We start from the raw sequence: 20616 nt of genomic DNA, 5'->3' as shown, positions 1-20616 counted from the left end.
GTGGCGACCAGAATTGAACACTATACTCCAAGTGTGGCCTAACTAAGGTTCTATACAGCTGCAACATGACTTGCCAATTCTTATACTCAATGCCCCGGCCAATGAAGGCAAGCTTGCCGTATGCCTTCTTGACTACCTTCTCCACCTGTGTTGCCCCTTTCAGTGACCTGTGGACCTGTACACCTAGATCTCTCTGAATGTCAATACTCTTGAGGGTTCTACCATTCACTGTATATTCCCTACCTGCATTAGACCTTCCAAAATGCATTACTGTGAAATTTATTGATAAGGTATATAACTATACAGAATAAAAACATCAATCAACAAAGCATTCCTGTTTTACACACACAAATCTGTATATGAAATATTAGATTGTTTAATTTGATGAGCACGGCACAGGTGCCTCCAGGAAGGATAAGGGCAGCAGATGCAGACTCGAAGGGCCGAATGGCCTCCTACTGCACTGTAGGAATTCTAGCATTCTATAATGCAATTCTACATGAACACCATTGGCTCTGGGTTCTGCTCCAAGGCACACCCCACCCTGGCTTGAACATTTATTAACTGTATCGGCACCGTCGCCAAATCAAAATTGTAGAAACCCCTGAACTAACAGCACGGTAGACCAAGCAGATTGAGCCTCAGCACCTCTGACAGTGCAGCACTCCCACGGGAGAGACGATTGTGGGCATCGAACACAGTTTTCCAAAAGTCTGAACTAAACAAAAGTTAAATCTACAACCGCAGAACAGTTTGGGGCATAATCCTCAGATATAGTTTGACTGGCTGCTCATGTCCAGCATTAATATATTTTAGGGTAACCCCTTTAAGACCATTTGCGGACCTCACAAAGTGATAACATTTACCTATTTGATCTTTATTGGTCGTCTCTGCATTGAACTCCTCTGCCAGCGAACGGCATCGCACTAGTCGTAGAAAAGCAGCATTCCTGCCTGGTGACAGAGACAGACGCGATTAGGAGCAGTATCATTTAAAACCTCGAAACAAATGCAGGAAAACAATCAAAAAGGCATTGAACAGAAGCACATGACATCTGTTTCGTTAGTCATCCTCAAAGCATGGCAGCTGGGCATTTATTGCCCACCCCCTTAATTGCCCTGCAAGGCTCGTGTCAGCCTTCTCCTTAAATCTCGGATGGAACTGCTAGGCCACTTCAGGAGGCAGGTTTAAGAGTCAACTACTTTGGTGAGGGAGTGGAGTCATATACAGGCGAGGGCAGACATTGATGACAGACGTCCCCCCCTGCAGGACATTAGTGAAACACCCACAATCCCACAGCGCTTTTGCTGGTACGCACCAGTGGCTTCTATTTCCAGATTTTCCAAAGACAATATAAATTTGCAAACTGCCCTCATTGTCGGGATAACTAGTCCAGTAACATAACCACCTATTGATGGCCCTACCCATTTTGCAGCTTGTGTACAGCACACCTTCGATAACAATAGGCTCTGACAAAACCTTGCACATTTAGAAAATAATGCAACATCAGGTTACAGTAGGTCCACTTACAGAAAAGCCAAATGTCTTTTTCAGAGATGGTCTCGGGAGGCTGCCGAGGGAACACAAGTAACTTTCAATTTGGACATCACTACACAAAGCAATAAAAACAAACAGCAGCCATAGCAGAGGCTAACCCATGCCCCAGACTCAAGAAGCTCTTCACCATCTGAAGTTTTCCTTTAATTAAAGCCATTTGATAATACAAGATAACGAAGATTTCACAGAAAGCAAAAGGAAACCCAGCTGGTCTATGACGTCAGGCTGTGAGTTTCAGTCTAAAGAGGCACCTTACATTAAATATTTGTTATTGTACTTTTTAAAATAGCAACTGAACGACTCTTTTCATGTATCCAGAGATACTGGGCGGCACGGTAGCACAGTGGTTAGCACTGTTGCTTCACAGCGCCAGGGTCCCGGGTTCGATTCCCGCTTGGGTCACTGTCTGCGTGGAGTCTGCACGTTCTCCATAAGTTTCCTCCTGGTGCTCCGGTTTCCTCCCACAAGTCCTGAAAGACGTGCTGAATTCTTCCTCTGTACCCGGAGTGTGGCGACTAGGGGTTTCAGAGTGACCTCATTGCAGTGTTAATGTAAGCCTACTTGTGACACTAATAAAGATTATTAGATTATCAGGGACTTCAGATACGTGGAGAGCCTCGATAAGTTGGGGTTGCTCTCCTTAAAGCAGAGAAAGTTAAGAGGAGTTTTGATAGAGATGTTCAAAATAATGATGCACTTGCTGAAGAAGCTTCTTTCCCTGGCATCGGAAACCGGAAGCAAAAAAAAAAACCAGAGGTGACATGAGGAAACTGTAAAAATAAAACCCAGCTGGCTGCTATGATCTGGGATAAACTGCTTGAAGGGCAGTGGATGCTGATTCAATACCAACTTGGACAAATATTCAAAGGGGAAAAAAAAAACTACAGGGCTCAATTGGATCGCTCTTTTTAAAGAGCCATTGCTATTCGATTCTGTAATTCTCAAGAAGACAGAGGAATGGGCTATAATAACACAAAGGCAAAACAGGGTAGATGCTGAAAATCTGCAATAAATATATTAAATGTTAATGTGTATGCATATACAGATGTATACATATATATTACATATACATAAGAGAAACGAGCTACATTTTCAGGTGAGACAATAAAAGCTGTCTGCTTGTTCAAGTGGATCTAAGAGATGCAGTAATATTATCGGGGGGGGGGGGAGTAAGGGAGCTCTCCTCGTGCTCCGGCCATTATTCCTTTCTCGGCCGACAGCACCAAAATCACATTAGACGGTCATTCATCACACTTACTCTTCAGGGGATAATTCACTAGCTGTGTGGCATCACCAGCCACCTCTTAGAGAGGATGAGGGGTAGGAGGAAAAGTGAAGGAAAATTAAGCAAAGAGTGCAATCCAGAAGGTGGCTCACCTTGCCGATAGATTCCAGTAATTTTGTTACATAATCACTTATAACAGATGCATCTTCTTTCGCCTTTTCACGGTAGCTGAGAGAGAGGGAGAGAGGATCAAATATGTAAACAGAATCGGTAACAAGAACGGTCAGTTATTTAAAACTAGACGTCAAAGGGCAGCACGGTAGCATTGTGGATAGCACAATCGCTTCACAGCTCCAGGGTCCCAGGTTCGATTCCCGGCTTGGGTCACTGTCTGTGCGGAGTCTGCACATCCTCCCCGTGTGTGCGTGGGTTTCCTCCGGGTGCTCCGGTTTCCTCCCACAGTCCAAAGATGTGCAGGTTAGGTGGATTGGCCATGCTAAATTGCCCTTGGTGTTGGGTGGGGGTGCTGGGTTATGGGGATAGGGTGGAGTTGTTGACCTTGGGTAGGGTGCTCATTCCAAGAGCCGGTGCAGACTCGATGGCCTCCTTCTGCACTGTAAATTCTATGATCTATGAAATAATGCGAGTGATGGAGGTGGTGTCGGCCTCAGCAGTGGTCACAGGGGCCTGCAATTCCTGTACAGTCTGGGCAAGTTAACACATTGCTCAAGTTTCCATCTTGCCTACAAGATGCGAGACGGAGATCCTCCTGGCCTGTCCCGCTGGATAATCGAAGCTGCGACAGGGAGATGGTCAGGGTGGCATTCTGAGAGCTCACAGGTCAGGGAGCTTTCCATAATCTGACCTTATGATCATGACCAACTTCAAAACGACGGGAGGATTGAAATTCTAGCTGATGGCTAACAGGACGTCCCAACAGAAACACTGACTTGCCTTTCCTCTTTCAGCTGGCGGCTGACCGGCAGTGTATCTCCAGCATTTTCTGTTTCTACCCAAAATCTGGTTTGGATTCTTATTCTTTAGGCGATAAGTCCTTGAAGAACGAGAACTTTAATCCGATTTGAAACTATGTTTGAATGGTAAACTGCACCGGAGCCAGCTCTGCGACCTGAATTAAAGCCATTCCACATGGAGGGACGTCCCCTCGTCATCAGTAGAAGGGATTCCACACAAAGCAAGTTAAGAAAAATCCAATTCAATTCCTGCGAATCACATCCAGAGCAACATCCTTCAGCTAATTCTGCACTCTTCAACCGTGGGAAATTCATACAACAGACATAACTCTTGCAATGTGTCCATTGAAAAAAAATGATAGTTATGGGTGCGAACCATATATGTTCTAAGTTTTTTTTTTATAAATTTAGATTACCCAATTATTTTTTCCAATTAAGGGGCAATTTAGCGTGGCCAATCCACCTACTCTGCACATTTTTGGGTTGTGGGGGCGAAACCCACGCAGACACAGGGAGAACGTGTAAACTCCACACGGACAGTGACCCAGAGCCGGGATCGAACCTGAGACCTCAGCGCCGTGAGGCGGTTGTGCTAACCACTAGGCCACCGTGCTGCCCTTTATATATGTTCTAAGTTGTCAATTTTTGGACTGGGGAGGTGGTGGGGGGCTCCCACTGCTTCGGGGGAGTGAGGCAAAAAGAAAATGTTAGTTTACATTTACATAGAGCCTTTCACATTCTCAAGTTGTCCCGAAATATTTCATGATCAATGAGATACTCCTGAAGCGCAGTCCATCACACGAACCTGCCTCCCATCCATGGACTCCATCTACACCTCCCGCTGCCTGGGGAAAGCGGGCAGCATAATCAAGGATCCCTCCCACCCGGCTTACTCACTCTTCCAACTTCTTCCATCGGGCAGGAGATACAGAAGTCTGAGAACACGCACAAACAGACTCAAAAACAGCTTCTTCCCCACTGTCACCAGACTCCTAAATGACCCTCTTATTGACTGACCTCATTAACACTACACCCTGTATGCTTCATCCGATGCCAATGCTTATGTAGTTACACTGTATATCTTGTGTTGCCCTATTATGTATTTTCTTGAATTTTGTTTAATTCCCTTTTCTTCCCATGTACTGAATGATCTGTTGAGCTGCTCGCAGAAAAATACTTTTCACTGTACCTCAGTACAGGTGACAATAAACAAATCCAAATCCATTGTTATAATGCAGGAAAATAAAGCACACAGCAAGATCCCATAAACAACAGCAAAATAAATGATTAGACCTCGTGCTTGAACAATAATGGTGATGGAATAAATGATGGCCAGGGTGTTCAGCTATTCTTCTTTGAGTATCTACAATTTATATTTATACAACACGTTTAATGCAATGAAGTGTCCCAAGTTGCTTCATAGAAGTGTTAGATCGCTAACCACACAAACTAATATTAAATCAGATGACCAAAGAGGTAGGTTTTAAGGAGCGTGTTAAAAAGGAAAACAAGGTAGAACAGTGGGCAGATGTAAAGAGGGTGTTGCAGAGCTTACAGCCCAAGCAAATGAAGGCAGTGGAGCAATTAAAACGGGGGAAACTCGGGAGACCAGGATTAGATAAGCACAGATATCCTGCAGGGTGGTGGGGCAGGAGGAAATTACAGAAACAAGGAGGGGGCGAGATGTAGAAGAACGTAAAACCAAGAATGAGGACTTCAAAGATCAAGACAACAAAGACAATGCTCGAACGGGGGCCGATGTAGCTCAGCGAGCACAACGGGTGACAGGGAAATGGGTGAGAGTCAAGATGTGGACAGCACTATTTTGGATGGCCTCAAGTGAACAGAGGGTGGAATGTGGGAGGTCCGCCAGGAATACCGAAGGTAATAAAGGTATGAATGAGCGTTTTACCCAACAGCTGAACTGAGACAAGAGGGAGATTGGGCAACATTACAGGAGGTAGAAATTAACAGACTAAGTGATGGATTGAAGAAGAGGTCGGAAACTGATTACAGTATCCCGTGTGATACAGATATACGGCGGGGGGGCTTATGGACCCCAACTGTCAGCTTCCCTCTCCGGATTAAAGTGAGCCGGCCGCTGAAATTGACACTGCCGGCTGAAATTGACACTGCCGGCTGAAATTGACACTGCCGGTTGCTCCTCTCTCACTGAGATTCAGTGAGAGAGGAGCAGCTCACACAGCCTTGCCTTTGAAACTGACATGCAGCGCAGGGTGCAAGCGCGTGCGGCAGATGGGGTGCAGACAGCAAGATCTTGTAAGTTCCTGGTAAGTTTCTGTGGGTTGTTTTAATTGGATCCACGATGGGGGTTTTAAATTTATTTAAAAATCTATGCATGCGCTTCCCATTGTGAGTCTACAGGGGGTCTGACCTCTCCCCCCGTCCCCCGTAGACTCACAATGGGAAGCGCATGCATAGATTTTAAAATAAATTTAAAACCCCCATCGTGGATATCCGCGGCTCGGATGCAACGCGGGTGGCTGTCTTGGACCCCAACACCCGCGTTATAAAGGGGGACTACTTTACTAAGGTTACAAGCAGACTGACTTAATTTCATACTGCACTCTTCAAACGTGGGAAATTCATACAACAGACGTAACTCTTGCCATGTGTCCATTAAAAAAAATGATAGTTATGGGTGTGAACCATACATGTTCTAAGATTCCAGTTTTTGGACTGGGGAGGGGGTGGGGGGCTCCCACTGATTCAGGGGAGGGAGGCAAAAAAAAAAGGAAGAGGGAGAGGGATAGATGGAGATGATAGTTAGGGAATGCAGCTTGGAGCAGGGACTGAAAATAATGCCTTCAGTCTTCCCAGTATTTAGTATCTGAGAATCATTTACATTTACCTTAAGAGCAAGGAGCCTCTGCTTCACATCTCATCCCAAAAAATGAGGCCCCCAATTGTGCAGCACTCCCTCAGTACTGACCCTCTGACAGTGCAGCACTCCCTCAGTACTGACCCTCTGACAGTGCAGCACTCCCTCAGTACTGACCCTGACAGTGCAGCACTCCCTCAGTACCGACCCTCTGACAGTGCGGCACTCCCTCCGTACCGACCCTCTGACAGTGCGGCACTCCCTCCGTACCGACCCTCTGACAGTGCAGCACTCCCTCAGTACTGACCCTCTGACAGTGCGGCACTCCCTCCGTACTGACCCTCTGACAGTGCAGCCCTCCCTCAGTACTGACCCTCTGACAGTGCGGCACTCCCTCAGTACTGACCCTCTGACAGTGCGGCACTCCCTCAGTACTGACCCTCTGACAGTGCAGCACTCCCTCAGTACTGACCCTCTGACAGTGCAGCATTCCCTCAGTACTGACCCACTGACAGTGCGGCACTCCCTCAGTACTGACCCACTGACAGTGCGGCACTCCCTCAGTACTGACCCACTGACAGTGCAGCACTCCCTCAGTACTGACCCTCTGACAGTGCAGCACTCCCTCAGTACTGACCCTCTGACAGTGCAGCATTCCCTCAGTATTGACCCTCTGACAGTGCAGCACTCCCTCAGTACTGACCCTCTGACAGTGCAGCATTCCCTCAGTACTGATCCTCTGACAGTGCAGCACTCCCTCAGTACTGACCCTCTGACAGTGCGGCACTCCCTCAGTACTGACCCTCTGACAGTGCAGCACTCCCTCAGTACTGACCCTCTGACAGTGCAGCATTCCCTCAGTACTGACCCTCTGACAGTGCGGCACTCCCTCAGTACTGACCCTCTGACAGTGCAGCACTCCCTCAGTACTGACCCTCTGACAGTGCGGCGCTGCCTCAGTACTGACCCTCTGACAGTGCAGCACACCCTCAGTACTGACCCTCTGACAGTGCGGCGCTGCCTCAGTCCAGACCCTGTGACAGTGCAGCACTCCCTCAGTACTGACCCTCTGACAGTGCAGCGATCCCTCAGTACTGACCCTCTGACAGTGCAGCGATCCCTCAGTACAGACCCTGTGACAGTGCAGCACTCCCTCAGTACTGACCCTCTGACAGTGCAGCACTCCCTCAGTACTGACCCTCTGACAGTGCAGCGCTCCCTCAGTACTGACCCTCTGACAGTGCAGCGCTCCCTCAGTACTGACCCTCTGACAGTGCGGCACTCCCTCAGTACTGACCCTCTGACAGTGCGGCATTCCCTCAGTACTGACCCTCTGACAGTGCGGCGCTGCCTCAGTACTGACCCTCTGACAGTGCGGCACTCCCTCAGTACTGACCCTCTGACAGTGCAGCACTCCCTCATTACTGACCCTCTGACAGTGCGGCACTCCCTCAGTACTGACCCTCTGACAGTGCGGCACTCCCTCAGTACTGACCCTCTGACAGTGCGGCATTCCCTCAGTACTGACCCTCTGACAGTGCAGCACTCCCTCAGTACTGACCCTCTGACAGTGCGGCGCTGCCTCAGTACAGACCCTGTGACAGTGCAGCACTTCCTGAGCATTACAGTGGAAATGTCAGCCTGGATATTATGCTCAAGTCTTTGGAGTGATGCTTGAACCAACAAACTGCTGATTCAGTGGGTGAGTGTGTTACTCACTGAATTATATTAGCAAAACCAGTGAGCAGCACGGTACCCTGCAGTTGTCAGGACAGATCTTTGCAAAGGTATAACATAGAAAAGGGAATAATCTTCAGATGCTCAGATATAAAGTTCACTCATGGGAACAGATGTGAACCAGAGAGGAGGTGATGACGGCAACATTTCAATATCAAACGGTGAAAAAGGAAAGTGCTTAAAGCACATGGATTACATACACGTTCTGCAGCCTAATAAACCTTGTTGAGTCTGCTATCATATCTGGGATGGTACCACGCACTGGCAAACTTCCTAGTCCCTCTTTTTCCACAAACTGCTTTACTGCTCGGGTTAGGATCCAAAACGAAGGACTCTGTAAACAAAAAATACAACCATCAGCGCAGGTACAGGCACGCACAGCCGTCAGCGCAGGTACAGGCACACACAACCGTCAGCGCAGGTACAGGCACGCACAACCGTCAGCGCAGGTACAGGCACCCACAACCGTCAGCGCAGGTACAGGCACGCACAGCCGTCAGCGCAGGTACAGGCACGCACAGCCGTCAGCGCAGGTACAGGCACGCACAACCGTCAGCGCAGGTACAGGCACCCACAACCGTCAGCGCAGGTACAGGCACGCACAGCCGTCAGCGCAGGTACAGGCACCCACAACCGTCAGCGCAGGTACAGGCACGCTCGTCAGCGCAGGTACAGGCACGCACAACCGTCAGCGCAGGTACAGGCACGCACAGCCGTCAGTGCAGGTACAGGCACCCACAACCGTCAGCGCAGGTACAGGCACGCTCGTCAGCGCAGGTACAGGCACGCACAGCCGTCAGCGCAGGTACAGGCACACACAACCGTCAGCGCAGGTACAGGCACGCACAACCGTCAGCGCAGGTACAGGCACGCACGCACGACCATCAGCGAAGGTACAGGCACGCACAACCATCAGTGCAGGTTTAGGGGCATGCACAACCGTCAGCGAAGGTACAGGCACGCACACAAACACACATTATCATCAGCGCCGGTATTGTCAAGCACGCAGACTCCAAAAACAAAGGCCCCCTCCGAATAAAAGGGACAGATTTAAACAATTCAGATCTTTTCAGTTGGCCCTATCCAGCAAAGCAGATTCCTGTTACCACCCAGCAATATTTACTAATAATTCCCCATTATGGTGCAGCTCTGTGAAGAGTAAAATACTTTGCACAAAACATTGCAGGCTTTTCATATTCCACATCAGGGAAGAAATGCAAATGCTTCTCCTTTCTGAAGTCAGGGTAGATGTAACCTGGTTGTGTAGTACACAGTGGACAGCTGATTGATCATGTCCCTCTCGGCTTACCCATTTGTCCCTCTCGGCTTACCCATTAACAACGATTAGTTGAGCAAGTTACTGGATTCGGAGAAAGGAAATTGTGGAAATACCAAATTCCAGTGTGCAATCTCCTACAGTCTAATAGACGTGCTCTCAGATATTAGTCAGCTGATCTCAATGTTATGCATCAATTAAGAGGGCACAATGTCCCTACCCTAGCCCAACACAACACCATGCGTTTACTCGCAACTGATCTTTGCGGGAGACACAGGGTTAAATGCATAGGAGAAATTTCCCCTCATAAAAGTTCAAACATTCTCATCCAATAATTTTTGTCTTATGATTTGTTCCAACCTGTGTATTGATGTTGATGCATCTCACATCCTTGAACAGCTCATGTACATTACTTGGAATCTGCAAGAATACATTTGGAAAGAAGGACAATCAGCATCATGGCAATAGGAGACGCCCTCTCAACTACAATATCGGATCATACGAAAGGAAATCCTTTCAATCCACCATGACCTCGTTGGCTCTTCGAACAAGTTATCCGATCAGTTTTACGCCGCTGTTTTTCCTATTAGCCCCACTAATGCAGACTCCCCCCACTGGGAAAGCAGTGCACCAACTTCGTCAATCACAGGGATCTTCTATGAACATGTTGATAAGGCCAGCCCCTGACTAGTTCCCCCGACTAGGCAGCACGGTAGCACAGTGGTTAGCACATTGGCTTCACAGCGCCAGGGCCCCAGCTTCGATTCCCAGCTTGGATCACTGTCTGCGGAGTCTGCATGTTCTCCCAGTGTCTGCGTGGGTTTCCTCCGGTTTCCTCCCACAAATCCCAAAAGACGTGCTGTGAGGGGATTTGTACATTGGGAATTCTCCCTCTGTGTACCCGAACAGGCGCCGGAAAGTGGCGACTAGGGGATTTTCACAGTAACTTCATTGCAGTGCACAGCAACAAATGAGGGCTCATCTGGATGACCTAACACAAGCCCCTGGAATGTTTAATACCATGGGGCCATATATACAGTAAAACAATGGGGTTGGGATAGCCGATTACTAGGGGGCAAATGGGACCGAGGGGCTAACAGATCCCAAATCTGTACATATGATTTTTATGTATTTACACCGCATCACTTTGTTTCCCCGTTTTTGTTCTACACTGCATGTTTTCTGTGGATCATTGGTTTGTTTCTGTTTTATTTAAATCTTTACTCAGCAATGTTGTTACAAATTAAATTCAGAACCACTAAAAGGATATTTAAAAAAAACCCAAATGCAGCAGTCCCTCAGTACGGTTCCCACGGACAGCGCAGTGCGGTGTTCCCTCAGTCCTGACCCCATCCACAGTGCGCCGCTCCCGAAAGCACTCCGGACTCCCAACAGTGCGGCGTTCCCTCGGTTCTGACTCTCCAACAGCGCGGCGCTCCCTCGGTTCCGACTCTCTGACAGCGCGGCGTTCCCTCAGTGCTGACTCTCTTGACAGTGCGGCGCTCCCTCGGTTCTGACTCTCCGACAGCGCGGCGTTCCCTCAATGCTGACTCTCTTGACAGTGCGGCGCTCCCTCGGTTCTGACTCTCTTGACAGTGCGGCGCCCCCTCAGTTCTGACTCTCCGACAGCGCGGCGCTTCCTCAGTTCTGACTCTCTGACAGCGCAGCTCTCCCTCGGTTCTCACTCTCCGACAGCGCGGCGTTCCCTCGATTCTGACTCTCCGACACCGCGGCGTTCCCTCAGTTCTGCCTCTCCGACAGCGCGGCACCTCCCTCGGTTCTGCCTCTCCGACAGCGCGGCGCTCCCTCAGCGCTGACTCTCCGACAGTGCAGCACTCCCTCAGCACTGACTCTCCGACAGTGCAGCACTCCCTCAGCACTGACTCTCCGACAGTGCAGCGCTCCCTCAGTACTGACTCTCCGACAGTGCGGCGCTCCCTCAGTACTGACTCTCCGACAGTGCGGCCCTCCCTCAGTACTGACCCTCCAACAGCGCGCCTCTCCCTCAGCGCTGACTCTCCGACAGTGCAGCACTCCCTCAGTACTGACTCTCCAACAGTGCAGCGCTCCCTCAGTGCTAACTCTCCGACACCGCGGCACTCCCTCGGTTCTGACTCTCCGACAGTGCAGCGCTCTCAGTAACTGCGTGGGTTTCCTCCGGGTGCTCTGGTTTCTTCCCACAGTCCAAAGACGTGCAGGTTATGTGGATTGGCCGTGCTAAATTCCCCCATAGTGTCCAACGGCTAGGTGGGGTTACGAGGATAGGGCGGGGAAGCGGACCTCTTTGGGGTGTTTTTTCAGAGGATCACTGGAGATTCGTTGGGCTGAATGACCACCTTCTGCACTGTTCAGTAAAGTGTTTGACTCCGAAATGCCATCTGATATGGCTTAGCCGAGGAAGCCTCTGAAGGGCAATTAGGGATTGGTAATAAATGCTGACCCTGCCATCCATATACCGTGAACGAATTAAAGAAATTCCCTCAGTTCCGACCCCATTGGTGAAGTTAGCTATTCTGTCTACCCAGAGCAGATATTATTCATCTTCTGCTACTGAAGTCTGTCTTAATATTTCAAATACTCTGCAATTAGTCATCTGCTGGCCAACCCTCGACACACTGTTCATCTCTTGGCATTTTAGGACTGGAGAAGACAAGAACGTAGCAGATGCTGGAATGAGAAGACTGGCGGACAACCAGGGGCTGGTTTAGCACAGTGGGCTAAACAGCTGGCTTGTAATGCAGAACAGGGCCAGCAGCGCGGGTTCAATTCCTGTACCGGCCTCCCCGAACAGACGCTGGAATGTGGCGACTAGGGGCTCTTCACAGTAACTTTATTGAAGCCTACTCGTGACAATAAGGAGCGGAAGCGCCACTCCTGCTCCTAGTTCTTACGTTCTTAATAAACAATTATTGTTATAAAACCGGTTTACTTTGGAGTAACACCAGATCCCAAGCTAAGCTTTAAAGATCTGGGGCGAAATTCTCCGACCCCACGCAGGGTCAGAGAATCGGCCGGCAGCGGCGTTAATCCCTCTCCCGCAGGGTTTTTAATTCTCTGACCGGCCAAAAACCGGCGCTGTGCAAATCCCGCCGGCAGCCTCTGAAAACAGCTCCACAAATCTCCGGCCCAGATGGGCCGAAGTCCCGCCGATGTAGCCATGGGTCACGTCGGCGGAAAACGCAGTAGCTTTAAAACGGCGTCAACCATTGATGATGGTTGACGCCGTTCAGTGTCCGGGGGGGGGAGGGGGGGGGGGGGTTGCGGCATGGGGGGGGGGGGGGGTTGCGGCATCGGGAGGGGGTTGCGGCATCGGGGGGGGGTTGCGGCATCGGGGGGGGTTGCGGCATGGGGGGGGGGCAGCGGCGTGCAGAGAGGGGGGGCGACGGATGCCCGGGGCCAACGCACCGTTGCCCCCCCCTCTGCACGCCGCTGCCCCCTACCCCAACCACCCCCCCCTCACCACCCCTACCTCCCTCCAACGCCCCTACCCCCCTCCCCACCACCCCTACCCCCCTCCAACGCCGCCCCATCTCTCGCAACGCCGCAACCCCCCACCCTCAACGCCGCAGCCCCCCCCCCCTCTCAACGCCGGGTCCCCCCCCTCTCAACGCCGGGTCCCCCCCCTCTCAACGCCGGGTCCCCCCCACCACCCCTCAACGCCGGTACCCACATCCTGTCCCCCTCCCTCTGAAGGCCGGTACCCACACCCCCCCCTCCCTCTGAAGGCCGGTACCCACACCCCCCCTCCCTCTGAAGGCCGGTACCCACACCCCCCCCCCTCTCTCTCCTCCTCCCCCCCCCTTCCTTCCTCCTCCCCCCCTTCCTTCCTCCGTTAGTTGGGGGGGGGGGTGTGCGGCGTTAGTTGGGGGGGGGGGTGCGGCGTTGGAGGGGGGTGGGGTGGTGAAGGGGGTAGGGGTGGTGAGGGGAGGTGGTTGGGGTAGGGGCAGCTGCATGCAGAGGGGAGGCGACGGTGCGTTGGCCCCGGGCATCCGTCGCCCCCCTCCTCTGCACGCCGCTGCCCCTACAGCCCAACCCCCCCCTCACCACCCCTACCCCCTTCACCACCCCTACCCCCCTCCAACGCCGCCCCCCCCCTCAACTCAACGCCGCAGACCCCCCCCTCTCAACTCAACGCCACGCCGCAAACCCCCCCCCCCCCTCCTCTCAACTCAACGCCGCAAACCCCCCAACGCCGGGTCTGTCTCTCCCCCTGCCCCCCCCCCCCCCCCCCAAATGCCGGGTCTGTCTCTCTCTCCTCCTCCCCCCCCCCCCCCCAAAATGCCGGTCTGTCTCTCCCCCTGCCCCCCCCCCCCCCCCCCCAAATGCCGGGTCTGTCTCTCTCCTCCTCCTCCCCCCCCCCCCCCAAAAAAACGCCGGTCTCACCACTTCCGCAGCTGGTGAAACTGACGGGTATCGCGTCAGTCCGCTGCTGGCCCCTCCGGGAACGGAGAATAGCGGCCTAAAAGAAGGCCCCCACGCCGGAGTCATCTACACCAATTTTGCTCGCCGGAAATCGGCGTTACGACGGTCTGCAGAGAATTTCGCCCCAGGTCGCCAAAGTAAAGCTGCAGCTGGCAGACAGAAACAACATCTGAAGGAAGTTGGCAACTCCAAATGGACAACTGACCTGAGAATATTACATTTGCTCTGTGCTCATTAGCAGCTGATTAGGGAACACGCTCCCCATATTAACAAGTTGGATTCCATTATTATTACTGTTAACGGCTGCTTGAAATCAATGAAAGCGGATACTCTGTACCGCCTTGCTGGGATTGATACATTTGCCATTAGGAGGCAAGTTATATCAAGAGTAGAGCGGATAAAGCAGGCCAGGTACTCTTTGGCGAACTGTGTGTAGTGAACCCCTCCCCCCAACGCTGGAGCTATAGTCTGCGTGGAACAATGAGTAGGGAAGGTGTAACAACACGACCAGGAGAATGTCCACGTCTGATCCACGCTGACTGATATGGGGCAGCACAGTAGCATTGTGGATAGCACAATGGCTTCACAGCTCCAGGGTCCCAGGTTCGGTTCCGGTTTGGGTCACTGTCTGTGTGGAGTCTGCACATCCTCCCCGTGTGTGTGTGGGTTTCCTCCGGGTGCTCCGGTTTCCTCCCACAGTCCAAAGATGTGCAGGTTAGGTGGATTGGCCATGATAAATTGCCCTTAGTGTCCAAAATTGCCCTTAGTGTTGGGTGGGGTTACTGGGATAGGGGGAGGTGTTGCCCTTGGGTAGGGTGCTCTTTCCAAGAGCCGGTGCAGACTCGATGGGCCGAATGGCCTCCTTCTGCACTGTAAATTCTATGAAATGTGCCAATCTCATACTGAAGTATCAAAGCAATGCATGATGCAATAACCACCCCAGCACCTGTACCTTAGTAGGATTCAAGGCAGTGTTGACATTTTTGATCGCTTCATCAAAGTTCTCTTCATCTTCTGGTACTCCATCGTCTTTCTTCAACAAGCCTGAATTAATTTGCAAGTCAAAAAGAGAAACAATTAGCGGCATGGTGGGTGGTCAATAAATGCCAGAGAATCTCTCGAGGAAGGTGAAGAATCTGATGAAGACAACACGTTCACAGTAACCTCATTGCAGTGTTAATGAAAGCCTACTTGTGACACAAATATAGATTATTATGCAAATAGTTTATAAAAGACGCAATACTATTTGAAACAAAACTCCTGGAGATGTGTGGGGAAAGTTTTTCACGTAGACGGTGGTGGGTGCCTGGAGCGCGTTGCCAGTGGAGGTGGTGGAGGCAGGTACGATAGCAATGTTTAAGATGCACCTTGATAAGACACATGAACGGTCAGGGAATGGAGGGTTAGAGATCTTTTGGGCAATAAGTAGTAGGTCTAAATAAGGAATCTGGATCGCGCAGGCTTGGTGGGCTGTAAGTCCTGTCTGAATGCTGTAATGTTCTTTGTTCTTGCCTTTGTCTTGTTAAAGGTGATATGGTATCGAGATTAAAGCTCGTTTTCTAATGTCTGTAAATCTGATCTTTACAAAATACTTTAAAAAATGGTTCTGAAGGCAACTTCACATGGTTAAAAAATGAAATGCAGCCAGTGACCAAAATAAATTCATTTTTAAATCTAAAAAAAAAACTTATGTAGCACAGGTCCAACTTAATCTTTGTAAATTGATGCCATGAAATAGTTTTGATGTGGAGATGCCGGCGTTGGACTGGGGTGAGCACAGTAAGAAGTCTTACAACATCAGGTTAAAGTCTAACAGGTTTGTTTCAAACACTAGCTTTCGGAGCGCAGCTCCTTCCTCAGGTGAATCAATTCAGGTGAACCATTCTCCTGAGGAAGGAGCAGTGCTCCGAAAGCTAGTGTTTGAAGCAAACATGTTGGACTTTAACCTGGTGTTGTAAGACTTCTTACCAATGAAATAGTTTCAAATACTGTTTTTGTAAAACAGAAACTCAAATATCAAGATTTCTGGGGGGGGTAGGAGTTTCTAAAATTGTTTTCCCTGGCAGTTCATTAAGGCCTGCCTCCTCACCCTACCTCCCGCCTGTGGAGTGGTGCCTGTCAATAACCAAATGTTTCTCTTTAATGGAGAGAAACACCAACCATCCCTTGTGGACTACTCAGTGTGTTAAAAAAAAATTCAGAATGTCACAAGTGACTCTTTTGCCAATTATTTTCAGTCCTCGTTCTCTGGTTGTCAACCCTTCCAATGTTAAAAACAATTTCTCCTTATGTCACTCTATCTTCATCATTTTCAACGCGCTGTCAAATCTCCCCACAACTTTCTCTCGTCTCTCCATCTCTCGTACCATTTTAGTCACGGCCTCCGCACCCTCTCGGGTGCTTTAATGTCCTTCCTGAATTGTGGAGTACGGAAATGGCCAAACACTCCAGTGGGGGCCTAATTGGAGTTTTATAAAGTTTTGACAGAATCCCCTGGCTTTTGCACTCCGTGTCTTTGTTCATAAAGCCTGGATCCTAAATGTCTTTTTTAGAAATAAATTTAAGAAGGCCCAATTCTTTTTTTCCCAATTAAAGGGGCAATTTAGCGTGGCCAAGCCACCTACCCTGCACATCTTTGGATTGTGGGGGTGAGACCCATGCAGAGACACGGGGAGAATGTGCAAACTCCTCACAGACAGTGACCCGTGGCTGAGATCGAACCCGGGTCCTTGGCGCTGTGAGGCAGCAGTGCTAACCACTGTGCCACCATCAAATGCCTTTATAACAGCCCCCTCTTTCTGCCTTGCCACTTTCAAAGACATCGCAGACGCAATGGGCCGAATGGCCTTTTCTGTGCTGGATGAATCTATGACCAGCATGGTAGCACAGTGGTTAGCATAAATGCTTCACAGCTCCAGGGTCCCAGGTTCAATTCCGGTTTGGGTCACTGTCTGTGCGGAGTCTGCACATCCTCCCAGTGTGTGCGTGGGTTTCCTCCGGGTGCTCCGGTTTCCTCCCACAGTCCAAAGATGTGCAGGTTAGGTGGATTGGCCATGATAAATTGCCCTTAGTGTCCAAAATTGCCCTTAGTGTTGGGTGGGGTTACTGGGTTATGGGGATAGGGTGGAGGTGTGGACCTTGGGTAGAGTGCTCTTTCCAAGAGCCGGTGCAGACTCGATGGGCCGAATGGCCTCCTTCTGCACTGTAAATTCTATGAAATTCTAGACTCTATGTACACCTCTCGGTCACTTTGTTCCATCACATCCCCTACCAGCCCGTTTAAAATTGTACCTTTTAGTTTACAATGTCTGGCCACAGAATCAATCATGTGAAACACATTTTTTTTTACAGCGAGCTCGTTTTCAAAATTTAGATTGACATTTGGTCATATCTGGCAGGAAGTAATACCATCAGGTGGGGAGGGAGGGAAGGTTCCCTGGGTTTTCACAAAACGGCCTCTCACTTGGCCATATTTCAGGGACACGCGCACTGGGCCGTCCGAATTTAATTTCACAACTTGCCGTGGGAAGGGAGGCGTGAACGCACGGCTTTCAGACTCCTGGCCCAATTGCACAGCCACTACAAGAACTGTTAGCTTGGCAAATTAGGAAGATTTAAAATAAAAACGATTGGCTGTTCAAGCGCACCAAATCTAGCTCGCTAAACCAAATATAAAAGTGAAACAAAGATTCCATACCTTGTCGTATTAACTCTCGAAATGCTTCCTTTTCTTTGTACGTTTTTGGTAACTGATTATTGTGCTGTGTAGTTTAAAGAAATAAGAGGAAATGTGACTCTCTGCTTACAGAGGTAATTCTATTCACAAACACCAGACAAGTGTAGGATTAATGGCTTTACAGGGTCATATCTGCACAGAGAAGTGTCTGGTTTTATGTTGGAGCTGTTAAAGACTTGCATTTATATAGATCTGTCAAAACTCCAGGAAGTCCCAAAGCACTTTGCGAGGTACTTTCTATGAAGTGTAGTCACCGCTGTAATGTAGGAAATGCAGCAGCCAACCTGTGCCTAGCCAGCACACAGGAACAGCAATGAGATCATCCACGGTAATACTAAGGCTGCCCGAGGGGCTAAACATTGGCCAGGACACAAAAGAGAACTCCCCTTCCTTCTTTTCTATTGGCTCAAGGGTTGCAAGGCCATCATTCTTTGCTTATCTCTATTTCCCATCAAGAAGGCGGTGGTGAGTTGTCCTCCTGAACCACTGCAGTGCTCTCGGAACATCCACAGTTTGTTGGGAAGAGAGTTCCAGGACGTAGATCCTACAACAGTAAAGGAACAGTGCTATGGTTCCAAGTCAGAATGGTGTGCGACTCGAGAGAAACGTGCTCCCACGTGTTTGTTTCCCTTGTCCTTCGGGGTGGTAGAGGTTGAGGGCTTGGAAGGTGCTATTGAAGGAGCTTTGGAGAGCTGCTGTAGTGCATCTCGTAGGTGGTACACACGGCTGCTACTGTGGTGGAGGGAGGGATGTGGTGCCAATCAAGTGGCTGCTTTGTCCTGGATGGTGTTTGTCTTCTTCAGTGTTGTTGCAGCTGCACTCATCCAGGCAAGTGGAGATTATTCCATTACACTCCAGACTTGTGCTTTGGACAGGTGGACAGGCTTTGGGAGACACAGGAGGTGAGTTATTCATCCCAGAATTCCCACTGTAGGCACAGTATCAATATGGCTAGTCCAGTTCAGTTTCTGGTCAATGGTAACCCTCAGGATGTTGATGGTGGGGGATTCAGTAATGTTAATGCCATTGAATGTCAAGTGGCGATGGTTCGATCCTTCTCTCTTGTAAGAGATTGTCATTGCCTGGAACTTGCGTGGCACAAATGTTACTTGGCACTTTTCAGCCCAAGCCGGAATGTTGTCCAGGCATACGGGGCACGGACTGCACAAGTATCTGAGCTGTGAATGGTGCTGAACATTGTTCAGTCATCTGCGAACATCCTCCCTTCTGACCTTATGATGGAGGGAAAGTCATTGATGAACTCCTGCAGAAAACTCAGACTGAGATAATTGGTCTCCAAACGCCACAGCCACCTTTCTTTGTGCTAGTTCTGATTCCAATCTTCCTCAAGTAGCTACAGGATCTTTTACATCTTCCCGAGAGGATTGACAGGGTCTCGTCTTCAGACCTGGTCCAAAAGTCAATGCAGCACCCGTGCAGTACCTCACCCGAGCGCCAGCCTAATTCAAGTCTCTGGAGTGGGACTTGAACCCTCAACCGTCGGACTCAAAGGCTAGAGGCTACCCTCAGGGCCACAACTGACACTTTGCAACAAAGCCTCAACTGTGTCATCGTTAAAACCTAAATACAAATCATAGCTCACATTGCATCAAACTATTTCACCTTTCTGATGATGCCTATTTGTGTTCAGATACAGCTCCATGGGCAGATGACACTCTGCTGTCTTAAGCAAGTGATCTCAGAGAGGAACATAGGAGCAGGAGGCAGCCATTCAGCCCTTTGAATCCACTTTCAATTAGATCAGTCAATAATTCATCATTCAAGAAGATCATGGCCGATTTACTTGTGGTCTCAGCTTCACTTTTCTTTCTGCACCCCACAACCCTCCACTCCCATGCCTAACAAAATAGGAGCATAGGGTGTAGATATTATGTCATTTGAACTCCGGGATGGGGAAGGGGAATGCCAGGAGAGAATCCCACCGAATAAGGCCGAGTCTGAGATTTCACTGTTGCCTCCTGGATGCGGCAGAATACAGTAGTCCCCCTTTATAACGCGGGTGTTGGAGTCCAAGACAGCCACCCGCGTTGCATCCGAGCCGCGGATATCCACGATGGGGGTTTTAAATTTATTTAAAAATCTATGCTAGCGCTTCCCCTTGTGAGTCTACGGGGGGCGGGGGGAGAGGTCAGACCCCCGTAGACTCACAATGGGAAGCGCTAGCATAGCTTTTTAAATAAATTTAAAACCCCCATCGTGGATCTAATTAAAACAGTGTCAATTTCAGCGGCCGGAGAGGGAAGCTGCTCTCTCACTGAAACAATCAGCCGGCCGCTGAAATTGACACTGCCGGCTGCTCTCTCCCTCCAATCAGTACCCCAGCAGCCACAGCCTGAAGCCCAGCAGCAGCCACAGCCTGTACCCCAGCAGCCACAGTACCCCAGCAGCCACAGCCTGAAGCCCAGCAGCCACAGCCTGTACCCCAGCAGCCACAGTACCCCAGCAGCCACAGCCTGAAGCCCAGCAGCCACAGCCTGTACCCCAGCAGCCACAGTACCTCAGCAGCCACAGCCTGAAGCCCAGCAGCCACAGCCTGTACCCCAGCAGCCACAGCCTGTACCCCAGCAGCCACAGCCTGTACCCCAGCAGCCACAACCTGTACCCCAACAGCCACAGCCTGAACCCCAGCTACAGAGGGGAGGGGCGATGTGAGACCATGCTGGTCTTGCAGAGGCCCGTATGACCTCCTCCTGTGTTCTCTGCTCTCTCCCTCCAATCAGCCGGCAGTGTCAATTTCAGCGGCCGGCTCACTTTGATCCGGAGAGGGAAGCTGCTCTCTCACTGAAACAATCAGCCGGCCGCTGAAATTGACACTGCCCGCTGCTC

General features: G+C 50.2%; 1 protein-coding gene across 1 annotated transcript in view; it reads right to left on the bottom strand.

Moving 5' to 3' along the window:
- nae1 (nedd8 activating enzyme E1 subunit 1) overlaps window positions 1-20616 on the bottom strand; it is a 46584-nt gene that overhangs the window by 6664 nt on the left and 19304 nt on the right. Inside the window, exons 10-16 of the mRNA XM_038806218.1 lie at window positions 17731-17794; window positions 14986-15077; window positions 9972-10031; window positions 8536-8669; window positions 2935-3010; window positions 1531-1570; window positions 867-953 (exon numbers count right to left, since the gene is read on the bottom strand). Coding sequence (XP_038662146.1) covers window positions 867-953; window positions 1531-1570; window positions 2935-3010; window positions 8536-8669; window positions 9972-10031; window positions 14986-15077; window positions 17731-17794 — 553 coding nt within the window. The remainder of the gene's footprint in view (window positions 1-866; window positions 954-1530; window positions 1571-2934; window positions 3011-8535; window positions 8670-9971; window positions 10032-14985; window positions 15078-17730; window positions 17795-20616) is intronic.

Source organism: Scyliorhinus canicula, chromosome 9, assembly GCF_902713615.1.
Source record: "Scyliorhinus canicula chromosome 9, sScyCan1.1, whole genome shotgun sequence".
NCBI classification, from domain to species: Eukaryota; Metazoa; Chordata; class Chondrichthyes; order Carcharhiniformes; family Scyliorhinidae; genus Scyliorhinus; species Scyliorhinus canicula.
This window is presented reverse-complemented; position numbering and strand designations above follow the sequence as displayed.